The sequence below is a fragment of the Ascaphus truei genome, chromosome 4 (genome assembly GCF_040206685.1).
Source record: "Ascaphus truei isolate aAscTru1 chromosome 4, aAscTru1.hap1, whole genome shotgun sequence".
Lineage (NCBI taxonomy): Eukaryota > Metazoa > Chordata > Amphibia > Anura > Ascaphidae > Ascaphus > Ascaphus truei.
Window position 1 is genome coordinate 100,344,985 of NC_134486.1, and position 20,363 is coordinate 100,365,347.

At 46.0% G+C, this 20,363-nt stretch overlaps 1 protein-coding gene across 2 annotated transcripts in view; it reads right to left on the reverse strand.

The window, feature by feature from the left end:
- DTD1 (D-aminoacyl-tRNA deacylase 1) overlaps nt 1–15,739 on the reverse strand; it is a 241,943-nt gene extending 226,204 nt beyond the window's left edge. For both annotated transcript variants that reach the window (XM_075596260.1, XM_075596261.1), the window contains exons 1-3: nt 15,581–15,739; nt 6,236–6,326; nt 1,472–1,707 (exon numbers count right to left, since the gene is read on the reverse strand). In XM_075596260.1, the coding sequence (XP_075452375.1) occupies nt 1,472–1,707; nt 6,236–6,326; nt 15,581–15,623 (370 nt within the window). In that variant the 5' untranslated portion in view covers nt 15,624–15,739. The remainder of the gene's footprint in view (nt 1–1,471; nt 1,708–6,235; nt 6,327–15,580) is intronic.
- Nucleotides 15,740–20,363: the final 4,624 nt, after the last annotated feature.

The following is a 20,363-nucleotide window of genomic DNA, read 5'->3' on the forward strand; positions in this document are numbered from 1 at the left end:
GTGCTGTAAGGTGGTCAAGGGCCCGCACCAATGATGGTATTGGTCCCTGTCACCCAATTGCCCATCAATACTGTGATACGTTATTTACATCCATCTGTTTTAGTACAACTTACTGCTCTTAAGCTATGTAGCTCCACTGATGACACTCTGAGAAAATGTTGGCATGGTTTAGAAGCTACAGGTCTTTGCATATTGCCTCATATGCCAACCTCAGCCTCTCAGTGTGTTCTGTGAACATGCCTGTAACAGGGGAGTTATCCCTGTTCAGGTAATGTGCCTCTAATCCAGCAGTGTGGTGGTTAACTGCTGGTAGTCAATTAACAAACACCATCTGCCTGATTAGATTGCTTAGAAAAGCCTGTCTTTTGAGACAGGAAGGGGGGTTGTCCCTTACTCTCACAACTTGTGAGACTGACATGGGGACAGACGTCTTGAGTGTACCAGAAGACGCTGCTTGCAAGACACAGGGGAAACTTCTAAACCTGAATGCTGACAAAACCCTGAGGAAAAGGTAGCAACCAGGAACAGAGAAGATTTTCCCTCCAAACCACCAGGAACAGATAAGACTTCCATTTATAAGACTATTTATATCTGCTCATTTCATGATATATGTTTGGGGCTGGGAGACATGCTTATCTAAAGGGAGTTGTGGACTGCATAGTATTTCCCTAGAAATACTCCCAAGTGAATAGAAGCTTTGTTTACCCCTTGTTTGGATGGTTTCCTGATGTTAAGGAAAGAGGCGCAATAAAAGCCTTATTTAATTTCACCATAACCAGTCTCCCTTGCATACCTCTGTGAGCGTCCGCCTACAATGCCCAAGAGCATATCCGGTAACCCTGCCATCTTAGTGTCAGTACAGGCCAGCAACCCCTGCACTTGTGTTCTATACGTTTTGTAGTTTTACAGGAGGCAAGAATAGCTGACCCCCCAGTCAGCTGCACTGCAGGTCATACTAACACCACAGGAACAGGAAATTCTCTGATTAACAGCTTGAGGAAGCTACATTTGAGCTACACCAGAACAGAATCATTGATTTGTTATAAATGAGTATTCTTCAGTTCAGGTGCAACTTGGTGACAATTTATTGGTCATAAAAAATGAAGGACAGGCGCTTCACTGCAAATGACAAAATCAATGATGCAATTATGGGTGGGTTCTGTCTGACAAGACTTGTAAATATGGGTGAATATCTCATGAGCCGGGATGAGAGGTAAGATCAGAAAATGTATATGCTCTGTTGAGGAGACTGCTGCTATATGATATGCACTGTATCATCCTACTGCATTCTGTTCTTCAAGCTACTGTCAACATTGGCCTGGCTCTAAAATATTACGATAGCTTAGAGATAAATCTAAATATTTGTATGAAACCAATGAATTGCAAACTAAAACGCACTTTTGGATAGGAGCGCGTTAGTACAGCATTTTTTGTTATTACGTCATCATCTGTCATTCACGTCTTACACTACCTTTAATAAGGTCTGGTTTGTAGGTCTTCCTCATTTGCTGCAGTATGTCGTTGTAGAAAGGCTCGGCTTGCTCAGAAGGCATAGCCATGTGGAAGTCTGGCTTGTTGCCCTTTAGGATGCATTGCAAGGTGAACTGGCTGACACACAGCACCTCATACTGCTTATCCATAACACTCTTACACCACGGCTTCCCACTTTCATCTGCAAACACTCGTAGGTTCAGAATTTTTCGGACCCTGCAACAGAAAAAGAATAGGGTTAACACCTCTGGGGTTGGGTGAAAGCAGTAGGAAAATTATTGAGGTGTTTAGACCAAAATCAAATTCAAGTAAGTACAGTATGACCTGCTGCACAGTAATTGGCTACACAATGAGATCCCATTATACAGGACAAAAGCTTGGTCATTTGACCAGGCATGTACTTTAGGTCAACAAGTTTGTAAGCTGAATTCATGTTCAGGTTATCTCTGCCTCTGAAAAAGCAGAGGCCTTTTTGCCAAGCGGAGCAAAAAAGCATTGCAAAAAAGTGTTATATCATCAAGGCTTGCCTTCTGGGGACCAAAATGGTGATGTTACGGTTCTGAAATCGCTTATCTTAACATAACACTTTTTCAGTAATTTGTTTGATGTGCCTGAAATTGTTTGTTTTTTTGCCGTGTTTGGTAAAAAATGTAAAAATGTAGCACTTTTGGCACTGGTTTATAGGGTTGCCAGGTGACTTCTCCAAAAATACTGGACACATTGGTAAAAGGTGCAACAGGCTCGATACACACACACACCTCTCTGCCCTCCATGTGGTTTCCTCCTCTCCTTGGCCCCACCCCCAGGCGCCTGACAACTCCTGATTGGCTGTTGCTAAGTAATCCAGCCAATCAGGATGGAGGAAGCTGCCCAGCCCACTAGCAGCAGTAGCAGCCCTGCTTGTGGAAATCCCGCTGCCCCCCAATCCGGTCAGGTCACTATGTCCGGACACATACATGTCCAGTATTACCTCGAATTATTTACTATACAGTGTCTAAATACAGGAGAGTCTTGTTCGATACTGGACACCTGGCAACCCTAGGTATACCATGTTGGCCCTATTCTCTGATTTCTACTATTCCTATGAAAAAGAGCATGCATTGACACTACCAGGTGACAGGGCCCCATCCACTGGGTTGTGAGATTGTAGAGCCATCTGTCTGGCAGCTACATACATAAGCTGGTTTTGTCATCAAAGGTTTATACTAGACCAGGTGCTGTGTGTTATACATACATACATTACATACATACATTACATACACATACATATATATACATATATACAGTGTTCGACAATCATATACATTTACACGCCCGGGGCGAGGGGATTTAACCCCCGGGCGAGTAAATATTGGCCCAAGCAGCACACGTGTTTGTTTTTTTAAATTTCCCTGCTCGCGCTGAAAAAAAAATAAAAAAACCTCCCCCTACCTGACAGCTGATTGGCGCGCGCTCCCAGGCTTTGTGGGCGCGCGGCCAGCCTCTTTATGAGCCCGCCCCCAACGAGCAGCCATTCTTTCCCCATGGAGGACACAGTAAGTACTATCTGTGCCTTCCCCCTGTCCCCGGCACTCCCGCTGCCCGCAGTTATGGAGGTGGTAGCGGGGGTGTTCTCCTGTCCCCGGCGCTCCCCCCCCGTGACAGTCCCTCAGGTCCCCGCTTCAACCCGATCCCAGTGTCAGCCCGCGGGGCCGGGAGATTGGAGCGGGGATGCCCCTAAGGTCCCCGCATCACCCCGATCCCCGTGTCAGCCCGCGGGGTCGGGAGATTGGATGCCCCTCAGGTCCCCGCTTCACCCCCCATGTCCCCGGCAGTCCCGCTGCCTGCATGGAGGTGGTAGAGGGGGGGGGTTTCTTCCCCCCACGTGCCCAGCGCTCCCGCTGGGCAGGAGATTGGCACGGGAGGAGGGGGAGGGGGGTGGTGGTCACGGCCTTTCCTCTCTTCCGACCCCCCCCGTGTGTGTGTGTGTATATGGGAGTGTGTGTGTATATGGGGGAGTGTGTATATATATATGGGGGAGTGTGTGTATATATGGGGGAGTGTGTGTATATATAATAATAATAATAGCATGTTCTTGTATAGCGCTGTTAATTGTACGCTTTTTTGATTTACAGAAACATTTTGCAGGCACAGGTCCCGTAGAGCTTACAATCTATGTTTTTGGTGCCTGAGGCACCGGGAGATAAAGTGACTTGCCCAATGTCACAAGGAGCCGACACCGGGAATTGAACCAGGCTCCCCTGCAGCAATCTCAGTGTCAGTCAGTGTCTTTACTCACTGAGCCACTCCTTCTCCCATATGGGGGAGTGTGTGTGTATATGGGGGAGTGTGTGTGTGTGTGTGTGTATATGGGGGAGTGTGTGTGTGTGTGTGTGTGTGTGTGTGTATATGGGGGAGTGTGTGTGTATATGGGGGAGTGTGTGTGTGTATATGGGGGAGTGTGTGTGTATATGGGGGAGTGTGTGTGTGTATATGGGGGAGTGTGTGTGTGTATATGGGGGAGTGTGTGTGTGTATATGGGTGTGTGTGTGTGTGTGTGTGTCTATGGGGGAGTGTCTATGGGGGAGTGTGTGTGTGTGTGTGTGTGTGTGTGTGTGTGTGTGTGTGTGTGTGTGTGTGTGTGTGTGTGTGTGTGTGTGTGTGTGTGTGACACCAGAGGTACCCCCCAGTCACCCCCCCCCACCTAGTCAGTCAAAGTCACCCAGTCAGTCACCATCTCCCCACCCAGTTACCCCCCACCAGTCAGTCCCCCCACCCATCTCCTCTCTGTCTCTCTCCTGTCTCTCCACCCTGTCTCTCTCCTGTCTCTCCACCCTGTCTCTCTCCTGTCTCTCCACCCTGTCTCTCTCCTGTCTCTCACCCACACTCTCTCCTGTCTCTCACCCACACTCTCTCCTGTCTCTCACCCACACTCTCTCCTGTCTCTCACCCACACTCTCTCCTGTCTCTCACCCACACTCTCTCCTGTCTCACACCCACACTCTCTCCTGTCTCACACCCACACTCTCTCTGTCTCACACTCTGGATATCTTATTTACCCTGTATATCTTAACTGCCCTATACTACACCGACATAACTTACACTGCTTTCTTCCAGATCTGACTCAAGCTTCACACAGGAAACATTGGAACCCCCCCTAACCCAGAAGACAGGTAAGGAACACATCCCCTCCAATGTATTACATTGTGGGAATGAGGGTACCTGGACATTGAGGGACTGCGGATCAGGTAAGATCCCAGGCGGGATTGCTGCTTTAGATATTGTGAAGCGGGGACGTCCAGACACTGGTTAAGGGGTTCAGGAAACTAGTCATTCACATCTGGCTTTTATTTCTAGATCCAACATTTACTTACACACACACGTAACAAGGACTAATTGTAGTATAATGTAATACAATAAATACATTTATGTCAAAAACAATGTTGTTCTGACTAGGAATTTATTAAATGTATTTTATTTATATATTTTATTTTAAAGCGAGGTTGGGGGCGGGACTAGGTGGCGAGTAGATTTTTGGGTGATTTGTCGAACATATACATATACACATATATATATATATATATATATATATATATATATATATATATATATATATATATACACACACACACACACACACACACACACACACACACACACACACACACACACACACACACACACACACACACACACACACACACACACACACACACACACACACACACACACACACACACATATATACATACACACACAGGGCTTGACAAATGCGGTCGCCCAGTCATCACGGGCGACTGCATTTTGGCCGCTGTCGACTGCTTACCTGCGGTGGTGTCCCCCAACGTCTCCTGGTCTTCTGCAAAATCTACTTTTCCCCCTGCAGCTCCAGTTAAAATGGTTGTGCGGCGTCAATTGATGCTGCATTGCCATGGCAGCGGTACGCTACGTGACGTCACGTGGAGCCACGTTACGCGATGCGTGCCATGGCATCGCGGCGTCATTTGACACCGCGCGGCCATTTTAACTGAAGCTGCAGAGGGAAAGGTGAATGTGCAGGGGAGAAGACAGAAAGCGCACCACGCCGTCGGCCTCCGTTGCGGGACCCTGCCGCAGGTAAGTATCGTGAGGGGGGTGGGGGAGTGTTTTGGGGGGGGGGGCGACTGACTTTTGGGGGGGGGGGGCACGAGTGGGTTTTTGCCCAGTTTGTCGGGCCCTGTATTAGCTCTGATTGAAAGTTACAGGACTGTTAGGGTTACAATCACCCTTTCCGATGTGCTAAAGAGGGAGATAGATTTTCTGGATACTTGGAAGTTTAGAAGTTTAGAATTTTTTCCTCTGCTCTTTTTTAGTTATTACTATTATTATCATCTTCTATCATCTTTGTATGGCGCCAACATATCCCTCAGCACAGTACAATGTGGGAGGGAAGACAATATTACTGTATGACAAGAGTGCAAATATGTCAAATATGTCATGTATTAAGACAAACAGGGAAAGGTGTCCCTGCGCCAAGAAGCTTATAATCTAAAAAGGTGGGGAGTGGAGACACCAGGGAGTGTATGTGAGTTTCTCAGCAAGGCTGTGGCTATCAATATCAGGACTGAGTATGCAGTTCAAAGATGAGAGTAAAAGAAAGAAGTCAGAAGAGGGTTAAAAAAGTATGGGGGCTTTTTGGTAATCCTGTGGGTGAAACGCCCTCTTACCACAAAGAAAAGCCACCCTAAAGTCTAATAATTTATATAAAAAAGATTTGAACACTTACATATAGTCCACATCTTTCTGTTTGTCCTCCAGCGAAATACCCAGCAGAACACAGATACCTCGTCCAATGGAACTTATCTGCTCGTCTCCCACTATGGAAAGCAAAGATATATCAGTTTAAGATCCAGTCCCTGGTCAGTAAAAACATATATATTTTTATTCCATATAACATTCAACGTCTGGTCACATATTTCACTGTGAATTTTTCAGGAGTTATTGATTTCAGAGATAGGTTATTGCCAATAAATATTGCAGAGTTTACTAAAGATGGCTACAAATAGGAATATGGGCTGATTTACAACTCCACCTGAATAGCTGTAGGGTTGGAAAGACCATGTTTCTCCATTAATTACATTCTCCTGAGGGGGAAAAAAACATGCATTGTATGTGCCCTGGAATTTGTCTGTTCGAGGTACATTATGTTTTCAGGTCAAAATCTGAAGAATGGAAACATTTATTTAATAACATAAATTATAAAACTGGGAATGAGAAAATTGGACTTTTGTACAATTGTTTTATTCTATACACCTTTTGTTATTACTCTGTATATAGCCATGGCTGGTCCTGGCTATCTTTCTGCCTCCCTGTCACATAAGCCCTAGTAGCTACAGGCAGTGTCAGGCTATCCTGTGGGTTTACATCTCCTCATGCTGCCTCTCTGAGTGACAGGGGTGGAGGTGAACTGGAGTCTGTGTGCAGCCAATCATGGTGCAGACCCTGTGCCCTCCCCCTCTGAGCCTTAGGAGGAAGTGTCCAAATTATAATCCATCCAGCTCTCCCCCTCATGGGGTAGAGGAGTGGAGCTCTGAGTCTCTCCCGGCTGGGAGAGAGAGTTCAGCTCAGCCCCTCCTGGGGTTGAGACATACTTGGAGCCAAGATCTGTGCAGAGCACAAGGCCTCAATATTGCCAGAGGGCCAGCACCATCCAGAGGTCTGGGACCCATTCGAAACCATGATGTATACGCTGTGATACCAACTGCAGTGGCTGCACAAATAAAAAATCCTTTTTATATACTCTTGCCTAATTAACAGTCTATATGAGAGAAGTCTGTCGTGGTGGGGACTGTCTCCAGGAACCCTGGAGCCTATTGCGACTGGAGGTGCTGATGACACCAAGAGAAGAACATGAGGATCACCAAAAGCCTGTCCTGTTTCCCCTTATCAAGGACACTCAGCTCTCCTGGACCCTCACAGGTATTTAGCACCACACAGACATGTAAATCACTGAAGTGCAGTACTGCTAGCACTTGGTTAGGGTTTTTTTTTTTTCCTCCAGAATAAAATATAAGCTATTTCTGCTCTTAGTAAAAAAAAATCCCTAAATGAGTATATGCATGCTGTACAATGTCTAAAACGTAAAAATATGTTTGTTTTTTTAAACATGGCTATAAAAAAATTAAATATAAAAAATCAACAATGTTATATGAATCTAAATTTAAGTAATAACTGGACTTTGATATTAAACAATTATGATTGTTTGCCTAACAATTAACGAATATAATTTACACGCGCAATTGCCCCTACTCAATAAGCCATTTTCTCCTTGTCAGGGAAGATTTTAGCAACATTCGTTTGAGAAGAGCGCTTCACAGCATACTGAATAATGGCCAATGAGTCCGTGCCAGGTGAGCTTAGAATGTTATGTACTGGCACCTGAGGTACAAAGTGTTCCAGTGACCGGTCCAAAGAGGACACAAAAAGCTGACTCTTGGTTTCAAACCAGGTTCCTCCTCTCAATGTTTATATCATATGAAAGAAAAAGGACCCAGTCTTTCAGCACTCAGTCACAAGGAATGTAATGTTGTAAATGTAAAAATATACTTTATTTATAACCATATAATCACGTCTCCATCCAGTCAGCACCTCACTGTGGTCTAACACTAGCTGTGCGGGTTTCCTTTGCGTGTAGCTCCTCCTCTCAATGACAGAGATATTTCTACTAGGAGACTTCTTTAACAACCAGTATCTGTGAATATTTTCTACACACTTTTTCAGCTGCAACTCCTCCCTCCCCATCTGTATGTTTCAATTCTGTCACCTCGATGCATTTGGTATTATTATTCTTCAGGTCTGATGGGTCATGTATCAATCATTTATTAAAATGGCATTACAAACAACAACTTGAAATATACAGTATGTATCGAGATGTTTAGAGCCATATTATTAAGCCGTCTTCTGCACTTGATAAAGACCATTGCGGTCGAAACGTCGTGTTAGCGTAAATAAATATTTTCTATTTTCAAATCCGTGTGCCCTGTCCTCCATCTCTCTTTGTCTTCTGCAATAAGACATCTGTAATGCTGGATGACACCTATAGCCTACTCAACTGACTGGGCTGTAAGGTATCTTATGGCAAAAAAAAATGCTTGGTAAATACTGTATGGGCCCTTATCTTGTCAGTGCTAGTAGGATTTGGCACTCTGGTATAGAGATCGCACGGTTGTGACCCACACTGTGACATTGTAAATGGAAGAAGTCCTCCTCTTCCATTGTGATCGCGTTCACATCTCAGAGAGAAATGTAAAATGTGATGATCTCCAGTACAAACATAGAACAAAGTTGGTACAGTAGAGTCCTGATTATCCGACCTTCGGTTATCCGACCTTCCGTTTTTATCGTCATCTCGCTTACCAGCAGCAGAAGAAGAGCAGGACTGCAGACCACAGAAGCGACACCGGTAGGGTTTTGAACCGGACAGACCAGTATTTTGCCGATCTGTCCGGTAAAAAATGAGAGGTAATACCGGACATGTATGTGGCCGGTATTTTCCCTCTCTAGACGTGCGGGAGTGTGAAGGGTGGCCAGGTGCAGGGTTCCCGCTCTTACCTCCGATTCAGAAGCAGGAGAAGACTACCAATGGGAGGGCTCAACATTGGTAGTCTTCTACCAATGCACAGCTCCCTCCATTTGCATGCTGGGAAATGTAGTTTCCTTCCAGCTTTGCATGTGGGAGAGGAGACAAGCGTTCCACTCTGTCCCTGTCTCCCCACGTAAGATACCAGGAGGGGGAGAGGATGAAGGAGGAGGAGGGTGATGGTGAGGAAGGAGGAGGAGGGTGATGGTGAGGAGGGTGATGGTGAGGAAGGAGGAGGAGGGTGATGGTGAGGAAGGAGGAGGAGGGTGATGGTGAGGAAGGAGGAGGAGGGTGATGGTGAGGAAGGAGAAGGAGGGTGATGGGGAGGAAGGAGGAGGGTGATGGGGAGGAAGGAGAAGGAGGGTGATGGGGAGGAAGGAGAAGGAGGGTGATGGGGAGGAAGGAGAAGGAGGATGATGGGGAGAAATGAGAAGGAGGATGATGGGGAGAAATGAGAAGGAGGAGGGTGATGGTGAGGAAGGAGGAGGAGGAGGGTGATGGTGAGGAAGGAGGAGGAGGGGGGTGATGGTGAGGAAGGAGGAGGGTGATTGTGAGGAAGGAGGAGGGTGATGTGAGGAAGGAGGAGGGTGATGTGAGGAAGGAGGAGGAGGAGGGTGATGGTGAGGAAGGAGGAGGAGGAGGGTGATGGTGAGGAAGGAGGAGAAGGGTGATGGTGAGGAAGGAGGAGAAGGGTGATGGTGAGGAAGGAGGAGAAGGGTGATGGTGAGGAAGGAGGAGAAGGGTGATGGTGAGGAAGGAGGAGAAGGGTGATGGTGAGGAAGGAGGAGAAGGGTGATGGTGAGGAAGGAGGAGAAGGGTGATGGTGAGGAAGGAGAAGAAGGGTGGTGGTGAGGAAGGAGAAGGGTGATGGTGAGGCAGGAGAAGGGTGATGGTGAGGAAGGAGAAGGGTGATGGCGAGGAAGGAGAAGGGTGATGGTGAGGAAGGAGGAGGATGGTGATGTGAGGAAGGAGGAGGATGGTGATGGTGAGGAAAGAGGAGTGGGTAGTGGTGTGAGAGGAGGATAAGGGGGGGTGAGAGGGTGGATAAGGGGGGTTGCAACAATCATGGGAGTAGTGAGAGAGAAGCATTAAGATCAATATAGTTTGCCATGTATGACTGCAGGCATGTTATTTATAAATTATATGACCGTAATGTCATTTTTTTCTAAATTTAACTCCACCTATGCACCAATTTGCTGAATTTCATACTCTATTTTGTGAAAATTGCTGGGAGGGCGCTCAATCCCCAAACCTTTCCCAGATTTTTTTATGAATTAGAATATGAAAAAGTGTAAATTGGTGCATACGTGGAGTGAAATTAAGAATAAAAATACATAACGGTCTGAGAATGTATAAATAACATACCTCCCCACCGACTTTTCGAGCACGCCGCATTTTTCACCTATGTGTCCAGTATTTTTTAAGAAGCCACCTGGCAACCTTAGGCACCAGAGGAAGACAGCTGGCGGCCTGAAAAAAAGAGGACCATGTCAGCGGAGGAATGGAGTAAACACATCGGGAGGCGGCGGAAGCATCTAGGAGAAGACCATCAGACCCTGTGTGCTGAGCAGGAGCAGAGCGACATAAGAAAACGGCCGGGGAGGAGCTCGCTGTAAACCCGGAAGTCAGACCCCGGTCAACATCCGGTGTTAAAGTGCGCTCCTCCCCGGCCTTTCTCCTATGCCACACTGCTTCTGCTCAGCACACAGGATCTGATGGTCTTCTCCTGCCTGCTTCCGCCGCCACAATGCCATTCCTCCGCTGATATGGTCCTCTTCTCCGGCCGTCAGCTGTCTTCCTCTGGTGCCGCTTCTGTGGTCTGCAGTTCTCTTCTTCTTCTGCCGCTGGTAAGCGAGAAGGGGGGCAGTGGGGATAATACTTTCCGTATTATCTGTCATTTTCAGTTATCCGCCACGGTCTCGGTTAGGTTGGATAACCGAGACTCTTCTGTATATAAATTGCGCTACCAGGGACTATCCTAATCCAATAATGGAATCACCCTTAGAAGAAACCAATTTTAAAAGTGCAACATTTATATAATAAATTGGTAGTGTGTGTGTGTGTGTGTGTGTGTGTGTGTGTGTGTGGTTGTGTGTGTGTGTGTGTGTGTGTGTGTGTGTGTGTGTGTAAAAACAATCAGCCCCACAGTGCACACTAATGAATAAAAATGTGTGTCTAATCAATAATAACCAATGTGTGCCTATAGTCTTATATAATAATAATAACTTCTAATAGTGAATGAGTGCAAATGAAAAAATGTGTTTCCAAATGGATACGCTAGTGAATTAATATGAACACAAACGTAATCAATTAAAACAAATAAATAGACTGACAGGAAAAAAATGGAGCCATAGCAGCTTCTGAAGGAACTGAGGTTCCAAACACTAATAGACAACTAAAACAAAAAGCAGAAGAGCATGCTCCACAACACAACGATTTATTAAAAGGATACAAAACACTCAACAATGTTATAAATGTATTACAGTGAGACAAATGATAATACTGTATAGCCAAATAGGAGTTCTGTATGCAAAATCCTACTAAAAATAAATAGGGAAAAAATCCCTAATTGCTCAAATATCTTACATGTTCAAAAAAATAAGAACATATGAACAGACAGCATGTGATGAAGGTGTTATAGATGTGCCAACACTAGAAATATAAACCCCAAAGTCGTGGTTACTGGGGAAGGATTCTGTGTTGTTGCACGTCCCACCAGAGCGCTGACTGGGTTAATATGCACGTCTCGCAGGAGCTGCAGTCAGGAGCAAACACAGAGTTTGGACGTCATGGGGCAGTGCCACCGAGAGGGGGGGGCAAAAGGTGTCCCTGGCCAGGAGGCCAGCGCTGCAATTGGCCCCGACCACTGGCCAGGCCCAGCTGCTGGTTGCGGCCGGGACCTGGCTCTCAATCAGATGCAGACCTTCCTGTCCCACTGCCATTTAAAGCTGCAGTTCAGTCAATATCCTGCATGTGTGCTTTTTTTAATAAATCAGTTCTGTAGTAAGAAAAAATACTTTTAGCATTTTCTTTTTTTTTTAAAACAACTTTGAAAGACCAATTTTCTTGTATTCTATTTTAACAGCCATTTGCTAAGGCACTGCCCCTTCATGTCCTGTAACAAGCCCTGGCACACCCCTTTGTCAGCCCTGCCCTCCATCTAGCACATGTCAGTGCAGGAATGCTCATGAATATTCATGAGCTTCCACTGACAGACAAGCAGAATATAAATAGATCCCTTCACTAATTATGTCACCAAATTTCGACCTATCAATACATGTAGAACGAATTGACCTGCAGCTATACAGTTCTTTAGGTAATTAGAGATTGCACACATAAAACTATTGAAGTAAAAAAAAAAAAAAAAAAAAAAAAAAAAAAAAAGACTGAACTGCAGCTTTAAGTAAAAGTTGCGCCCTAAAAAAAATGACATGGTAGGTGTGCTATGGGTGGGGCGGGGGGGTCTGTTCCTTGCATTTGTCCTGTGCCCCAAGATTTCTGTTGGCGGCCCTGTCCAGGGGAGACCAATTGATTACAGCTATCACTATATAGGAGCTGCACACTGTCTGCTGGGAACACAGTCGGTTCATTGCAGGTATATGTGCAGTTTCCCCAACTATCTGAGACGCATTCACTGAGTCAATGCTCTGGTGGGACCCTTCTAACCATCAACAACCAAGTAATATCACTAAGTGGGATATTACTCTGACAAACCCCACTGACATTGCAAATGCATTCAATGATTACTTTGTGGGGTGTGTCATTAACTTATTAGTGAAACGCAGCCCAAACCACAAACCTGAATCTCATCCTGGGAGTACCCACATAGCCCCACCCTCTCCCAACACTGCGCACAACTTTCAATTTGACCCAGTATCCGAAGAGGAGATTACACAAGCGCTCCTCAAATTAAAACTAAGCATCCAATGTGGACCTGACTTACTACAATCTAGGTTCCTACGACTTGGTGCCCCAGCCATTGCCAAACCAATTGCTTCCATAGTCAATCAACTCTATCCTGTCTGCAGGCCATATCCCTAAGACCTGGAAAACTGCCAGAGTTGTCCCAATCTTCAAAAGTGGGGACAAAAACACTGTCTCAAACTACAGGCCAATCTCACTTCTCCCAATTCTATCCAAAGTCATGGAAAAATGTGTCCACTCCCAACTAAGCAATTACTATTCCAAGACAAATTTCCCTAGCCAATTCCAATCTGGCTTTCGCCCCAAACACTCTACCGTAACTACCCTGCTAAAAGTTTGCAATGAAATCCAGTGTGGAATGGAACGGGGTCAACTCACTGGTGCAGTATTCCTAGATTTTGCAAAGGCTTTTGATACTGTTGATCATGCTATCCTGCTTAAACTCCAGAGCTCTGGAATAGGGAAGCATTTAAACTGGTTTCAGTCCTACCTATCAGGTAGATCCCAACATGTGTCCATCTCAGGCTCTAACTCCAACCCCCTGGATATCACCTGTGGTGTCCCGCAAGGCTCTGTTCTGGGGCCCCTACTCTTCTCAGTGTTCATCAATGATCTTCCCACAGCTTGTAAGGAAGCCTCAATACACATGTATTCAGATGACACAATCCTATATGCACACAGCCATAGCCTCTCTGACCTTCAACAAATACTTCAGTCTGACTTTTTGAGACTCGAAAACTGGATTTCCCACAACAAACTGTTTTTAAACATTGACAAGACTGTAACAATGGTATTTGGGACCAAGACTACATTTTTAAAGCTTCCAGCGACTGAGCTCCACATTAGAACCAACAGTAACACCACCCTAACCCCTGTCACTAGTTTTAAATACCTGGGCATATGGTTTGACTCCCACTTAACATTCGGGATGCACATTGATACCCTGACAACCAAGACCTATGCCAAACTAGGGGTACTTTACAGGAACAAATCGTCCCTAAGTCTCCTGGTCAAAAATCGTATCGCACAGCAGATGCTAATGCCAATTATTGACTATGGAGACATAGTATATGGCTCGGCACCTCAAACCCACCTTAGCAAACTTGACACCCTCTACAATTCAATTTGTCGTTTTGTTCTCCAATGCAATTACAACACACATCACTGCGAAATGCTCAAAGAACTAGATTGGTCATCACTCGCGTCTAGGCGCAAAGTTCACCTTTCCTGTCTTGCCTTTAAATTAAGCTATCTGAACAAGCTCCTCACCCCTACCACATGCAGCACTTATCATCTGAGATCAGACTCCTAAAGACTTTTCATGGTCCCAAGGCTCAACAAAGTATCCGGCCGCTCCTCCTCTTACCATGCACCCCAAAACTGGAACAACCTTCCTGGAGACTCTTACATCCACCACCAGTTTAAGTTCTTTCAAATCTAAGGCTGTCTCACATTTTAATCTGGTCTGTAACTGTTTCATACGCCCATAATATATATTTTCTTTAAATGTGCACGCAATGTCTTGTATATAATGTATACACTGTTCATTTATATAACTGTATTTGTAACCATGTATTATTTGTCTTAACTCTGTGCCCAGGACATACTTGAAAACGAGAGGTAACTCTCAATGTATTACTTCCTGGTAAAATATTTTATAAATAAATAAATAACACCGGATCCTTCCCCAGTAACCACAACTTTGGGGTTTATATTTCTAGTGTTTACATCAATAACACCTTCTTCACATGCACTCTGTTCATATGTTCTTATGTATGTGAACATGGAAGATATTTGTGCAATTGGGATTTGTTCCTATTTTTAGTAGGGTTTTGGATACAGAACTCCTATCTGGCTATATTATCATTTGTCTCATTGTAATACATTTAGAATTTTTTTTATCCTTTCTCCCTTTTCATCACATTTTACTAAATCGTTGTGTTGTGGAGCATGTGCTTCTGGTTTTTCTATTAGTATACTGTACATAACCTATCTTTTAAAAAGTAAGCCATATTGGAAGTTTATATATATGGCATAGCTAAGACTTAGGTATTTTTGAGAGACAATCCATTGAACACTGCTAGTGTTCCAGTGCTGCATACATATATACATACAGGATAAATAAAGCTCTGTCATTGTCCAAGAACCCAAAGCAGGTTCAATTTAGTGGAGCTGGGGCAACCACAATGTGCTCATTCAGAAGGTTCTGTGTCACCCCGCTGTAGTGTGTTGCTGTAAAAAGTGATTGTTTTTTGTGGCTACGGCGCTGCTTGGAGCGCGTCCAACCCCCCTCCTAGTGCACCAATTATTTGCATGTGATGACGCCCACTGCATGCACAGGAAGGAAGTTCCCTCAATAACCCGGCTCCTACTACACTGCATTGGGTCACCTCGTTCCCCAGACACTATTACTAGCCACATGCATGGAAAGTGAAAGGGAGGTGCAGCCAATGCTCAGGGGTGTCCAGCGTCGCCTGCCATGTATTGACATATGCGTCTGCGGGCCTGTTGCAGGAAAGCCGATATTGATTGATCCAGTTCTCAATACGAGCCTCCTGCTGCTCTTACCAGTGACGCTGGCCTGAGTGACCCTCTGTATGACAGCTCTCATGGTGCTCGGCTGAGTGGGGTGCTGCTGGGCGGCTGGCTGGAACCTGCAGGCTATGAGCTATATGCTCTGCTTCCTTCAGCTTCTGACAACCTGCTCGGTCTGCAGCGCCCTCTTGTGGCGACACAGTGGGAGCAACAGCAGCCCAGTAATTGTTGCAGTACTTCTGTAACAGAAGGCTATGTATGTCTTTATTTATATAGCGCCATTAATGTACATAGCGCTTCACAGTAGTAATACACGAGGTAATCAAATAAATAACAGATAATATAAATAACAGGTAATGGGAATGTGCATCAGACATAAAAGTAACATTAAGGAAGAGGAGTGCCTGCTCCGAGGAGCTTACAATCTAATTGGTAGGTAGGGAGAACATACAGAGACAGTAGGAGGGCATTCTGGTAAGTGCGTCTGCAGGGGGCCAAGCTTTATGTATCATGTGTCCAGTATTATACACAGTGCTAGTCATGTGCTTCTTTAAGCAAGTGGGTCTTAAAGGTGGATAGAGAGGGTGCTAGTCGGGTACTGAGGGGAAGGGCATTCCAGAGGTGCGGGGCAGTCGGCGAAAAAGGTTTAAGGCGGGAGAGGGCTTTAGATACAAAGGGGGTAGAAAGAAGGCATCCTTGAGAAGAACGCAAGAGTCGGGAGGGTGGATAGCGAGAAATTAGGGCTGAGATGTAAGGAGGGGCAGAAGAGTGTAAAGCTTTAAAAGTGAGGAGAATGGAGTGTGAGATGCGGGATTTGATCGGAAGCCAGGAGAGGGATTTCAGGACAGGAGACGCTGAGACAGATTTAGGAAAGAGCAGAGCGATTCTAGCAGCAGCGTTAAGGATAGGTTGTAAGGGAGACAGGTGAGAGGCAGGAAGGCCGGACAGCAGGAGGTTACAGTAATCAAGACGGGAGAGAATGAGGGCCTGAGTAAGAGTTTTAGCAGTCGAGCAACAGAGGAACTGTGTGATATTGCGGAGGAAAAAGCGACAGGTTTTAGAAGCGTTTTGAATGTGAGAGGAGAGTCAAGTGTGACCCCTAAACAGCGTGCTTGGGCTACTGGGTGAATGATCGTACTTCCAACAGTAATGTGGAAGGAGGTAGTAGGGCCAGGTTTGGGAGGAAGTATAAGGAGCTCTGTTTAGGAAAAAAATAGACTTTCCTAGTTGCCGGACGAATGCTTCAGCAAAAGACTCCACGTCACTGGAATAAGCCTGGAACAGGTAACTTTACTCCTCAGTACCAGTCCTCAGCTTTGGCTAGGAATCCCTGGCACCTCAATGTCCCTGGGAAACCTTACCGGCGCTTGACTGGACTAGTTCCAAGGTTATCTACAAGTCTAAAAAGATTGAGATACACTGAGACACACCTAGCTCTGAGTGCAGTAGCCCCCTGTATAGACTACCGTGTCCAATGTTTTAACATGGACTCAAGCGTGGAAACCTTTGCCACCAGCCAATCAGAGCAGGGCTCATCTGGCTGATGATGTCAGGGAAAGGGGCGGGACAACCCGTATCTTGCTCATGGCCAACTGCGGGTGGAGGCTCCATAGAGTCTGAGAGAACCAAAATGGCTTTTGGGCCTGTTCCTCTGCCCCTCCTTGCTATCAAATGGGCCGACACCTCTGACATCCTGGGTCTCCTTTGAGCCCCGATGGCTGACAGACATCCTGGCTCCTATGCAAATGCTTAGGGCGACTGCATGGATTTTTATATGTAACGGTTAGTCCCTCTAGTCTGACCCACCCAATCTCATATTGGCCCATGTGGTCTAACCAACCCCCATTACATGGTCGTGTCTGGTGGTGGACCTGTAGGCAACAGGACTCCTGAGTCTCCAGCATGATGGTATTCGGGGATTGTCACTGAGGTAGTGTGTGCGAGTCCTACCTATATCACGTGCAGCGCCTCCACCTCATCAGGATCTGTACATCCACAGGGAGAGGGTCCTGATGAGGAACTCCTTCTTGGTGGTGCCTTCCACTGGAGAGTAACTTCACACTCACAGTGAACAAGACATCTTTATTGTTGCTTGGTGGGCAAGCTGCCCTTCACAGCCAGCTGTCTCAGCCGCACATATTCCTTTGCTGTCCCTTTGACAGGTACGCCCTCCCAATGGAGTGGGATCCCTCTCCCCATAGGGAGATCACCCCTGTGCCAGGTCCCTGGACACAGTGTGGCTCTTATCAAGTTTGATGTAGAAATGGACCACTAGTTACTGCACTAGTGGGTCCTTCCTTCCCAACGCACTCCAACAACTCAGCAACAACAACCTAAATTTGGGCAGTGCTGTGCCTTATGTACTTCAGGAGCTGTCACAGCTCTGATGTCACTAACTGTGGACTCAGAGCTTGTAGCCACTCCCACCCATACATAGGGCACCTCACCAGGGTGTGAGGGCAAACCTCCATGATTACTGCTGGCATCCCTGTAACATACCAGGTTTACTGCCAGCAGGGGAGACAACTGCAGACCATTTTACATGCATGGCTACATATACATACAGAATAACACCCTATAAACCATACTTTAATAAAGTATAAACCTTGGGAAACCTTATATAAGTGTGGGAAATTAGTTGGGGATATCTGGGCTCGAAAACCAGGAGTCTGGGGGACACAGTGCAGCCCCAGTGTGATTAACCCCGCAAACCTACAAATAGTGCCTGCACGCCGGGGAGAATCAGGGGACCACCAGTAGTTACCCCCCCAAACTCCTGCAAACAAAAGGAATACATTTTCGCCCAAATATCCCACCTAAAACTTACATTCCCAAAATCTGTAGTTTCTATGACACGGAACCCCAAAAGCCCCTAAACAGGTCAGGTTTTTCTATACTTTACAGGGACTTCCATTGTCCACAAACCCAATACAGGTTCAGGGACACCTTGGCACTACCTGGGGTACCCCTCTTAACCTAGGGTTTCATACAGCTACAGGGATACCTGTTCGTCCCTGTGCATCATTCACCTTTCTGAGCTATGCTGAAGCACGGTACCCTAGTGGTGAAAATGGGTGAACAAAGGCAGTGCACTGCCTACAAATGGTGGAGGAGGCTATTGGTAGCAAAAAAATCCTTTTATTAAATGAAGGGATCAAACATCACCCCTGGATCACCCAGAAAACGCTCACCTACGCGTTTCGGGCCGTGTGCCCTTTAACAAGATGTATGATATTATTGATCACCATCATATTGGAGTGTTCCCAACGGAAAAATTATTATTCAGTATTGGGACTCATATATTCTGATGCACCGGTTACCCACATTTTGTACCCTAACGGTGAGTCGCACTAGTGTTTAAGGGGAGGTATTGCCGAAACAACGTGCGTACATGTATCCGAGAATCAGACATGATTCCTGGGTACATTTATAGAGGAACCGACAACTCTGGACCCCAATGTTCTCACTAAGACCCTGACGGAACTGAACAAGAAAAAAGCTCAACGGCTCTGTGACCTTGTATCCCAAGTGCGAGACAGCAAACCTAGCTCTTAAAGCTACCTTAGGCTGCGGCCATGGCGCAATCACATAGATGTGCTTCTAGAGCGCGCAGACGCGCATGGGAGCAGAGGCGCCGGCGATGCAGGAGAAAACAGAAACATGTTTTCATGCATGGCAGCCGGGTCACGTGAGCGGTTCTCCCAATGAGGTCGAACCAGCTCCGTGACGTCACGGCCACGCCCCCCGACACGTTTCCTCTGCATGCAGGACACAGATCTCTCCTGCTGCAGGGAGAAGCCGGGTGAACGCTGGCACCCTCTCCAGTGTTTACCATGGCCGCAGCCTTAGTCAGCACTGCTAACTTGGTCGCCCCTGACTACGGCAAGCCATTCCTGGTGCAGACCGATGCCTCATGCCTCAACTTATGAAATTGAATTGGTGCCGTTCTCAGCCAGGTGGGCGAGGATTGGAGTCAAGCACCTAGTGGTTTACCTAAGCCACTAGCTTCAAGATCAGGAGGTCGCATTGGTGTTTGGGCTCTGAAGAAACCTCAGGCCTATGTGTACGGGTGATATTTTATTGCAGTGATCGACCCCAATCTCCTCAGTTGGCTACATCGGGTATCCAGAGAGCAAGCCTTTGTGGTGGAACTTGGCCTTTCAAGAATGAGTTTTCAATCCAACATGAGGGCAGCGACCACGGCAATGCTGATGGACTCTCCCACCAGGATGATTCCCCCCAATATGCCAACCATGGACTCCAATCGACCTTTGGGGGAGTGTGATGGTAGGGGAAGGTGTAACACAAAAAAAAAAAAAAAAAAGCAAACAAAACCAGCACTATATGAATAATAAAATATTACAGTGCTCCACTACTAAGCGCTTCTCCTAAAGACAGTGTCTAGAACCGTAATGACTAATATGAAGGGGGGGGGAAAAAAGCACACACAAAAAAAAAAAGTGTTATGTAAAATGACACGTGAATAAAGCCAAATCCAAATTTGTGAAAAAACATTGAATTGGTGATTAAAGTGCTCAAAAATAAGGATGATTAGCACTCACAACAAATCCTCCTTGTGTTTCAAAGTGAGGTGGGCATGTCAGCTCAGATATTATTCATGCTGCATGAATCCTCACAAATAAAAACACATAGCATAACATCATTTACTGTAGGTGAACAGAAAAAGAAGCTGGTTGACACGGAGGAGCACTACAATGGAAGAACCCCTGAGGCCAACTGATACCAATTGGCAAAACGCGCTGGGAAATGACCCTCCGAGAACACCATACTACCAGGTCTGAAACCAATCCGCGAC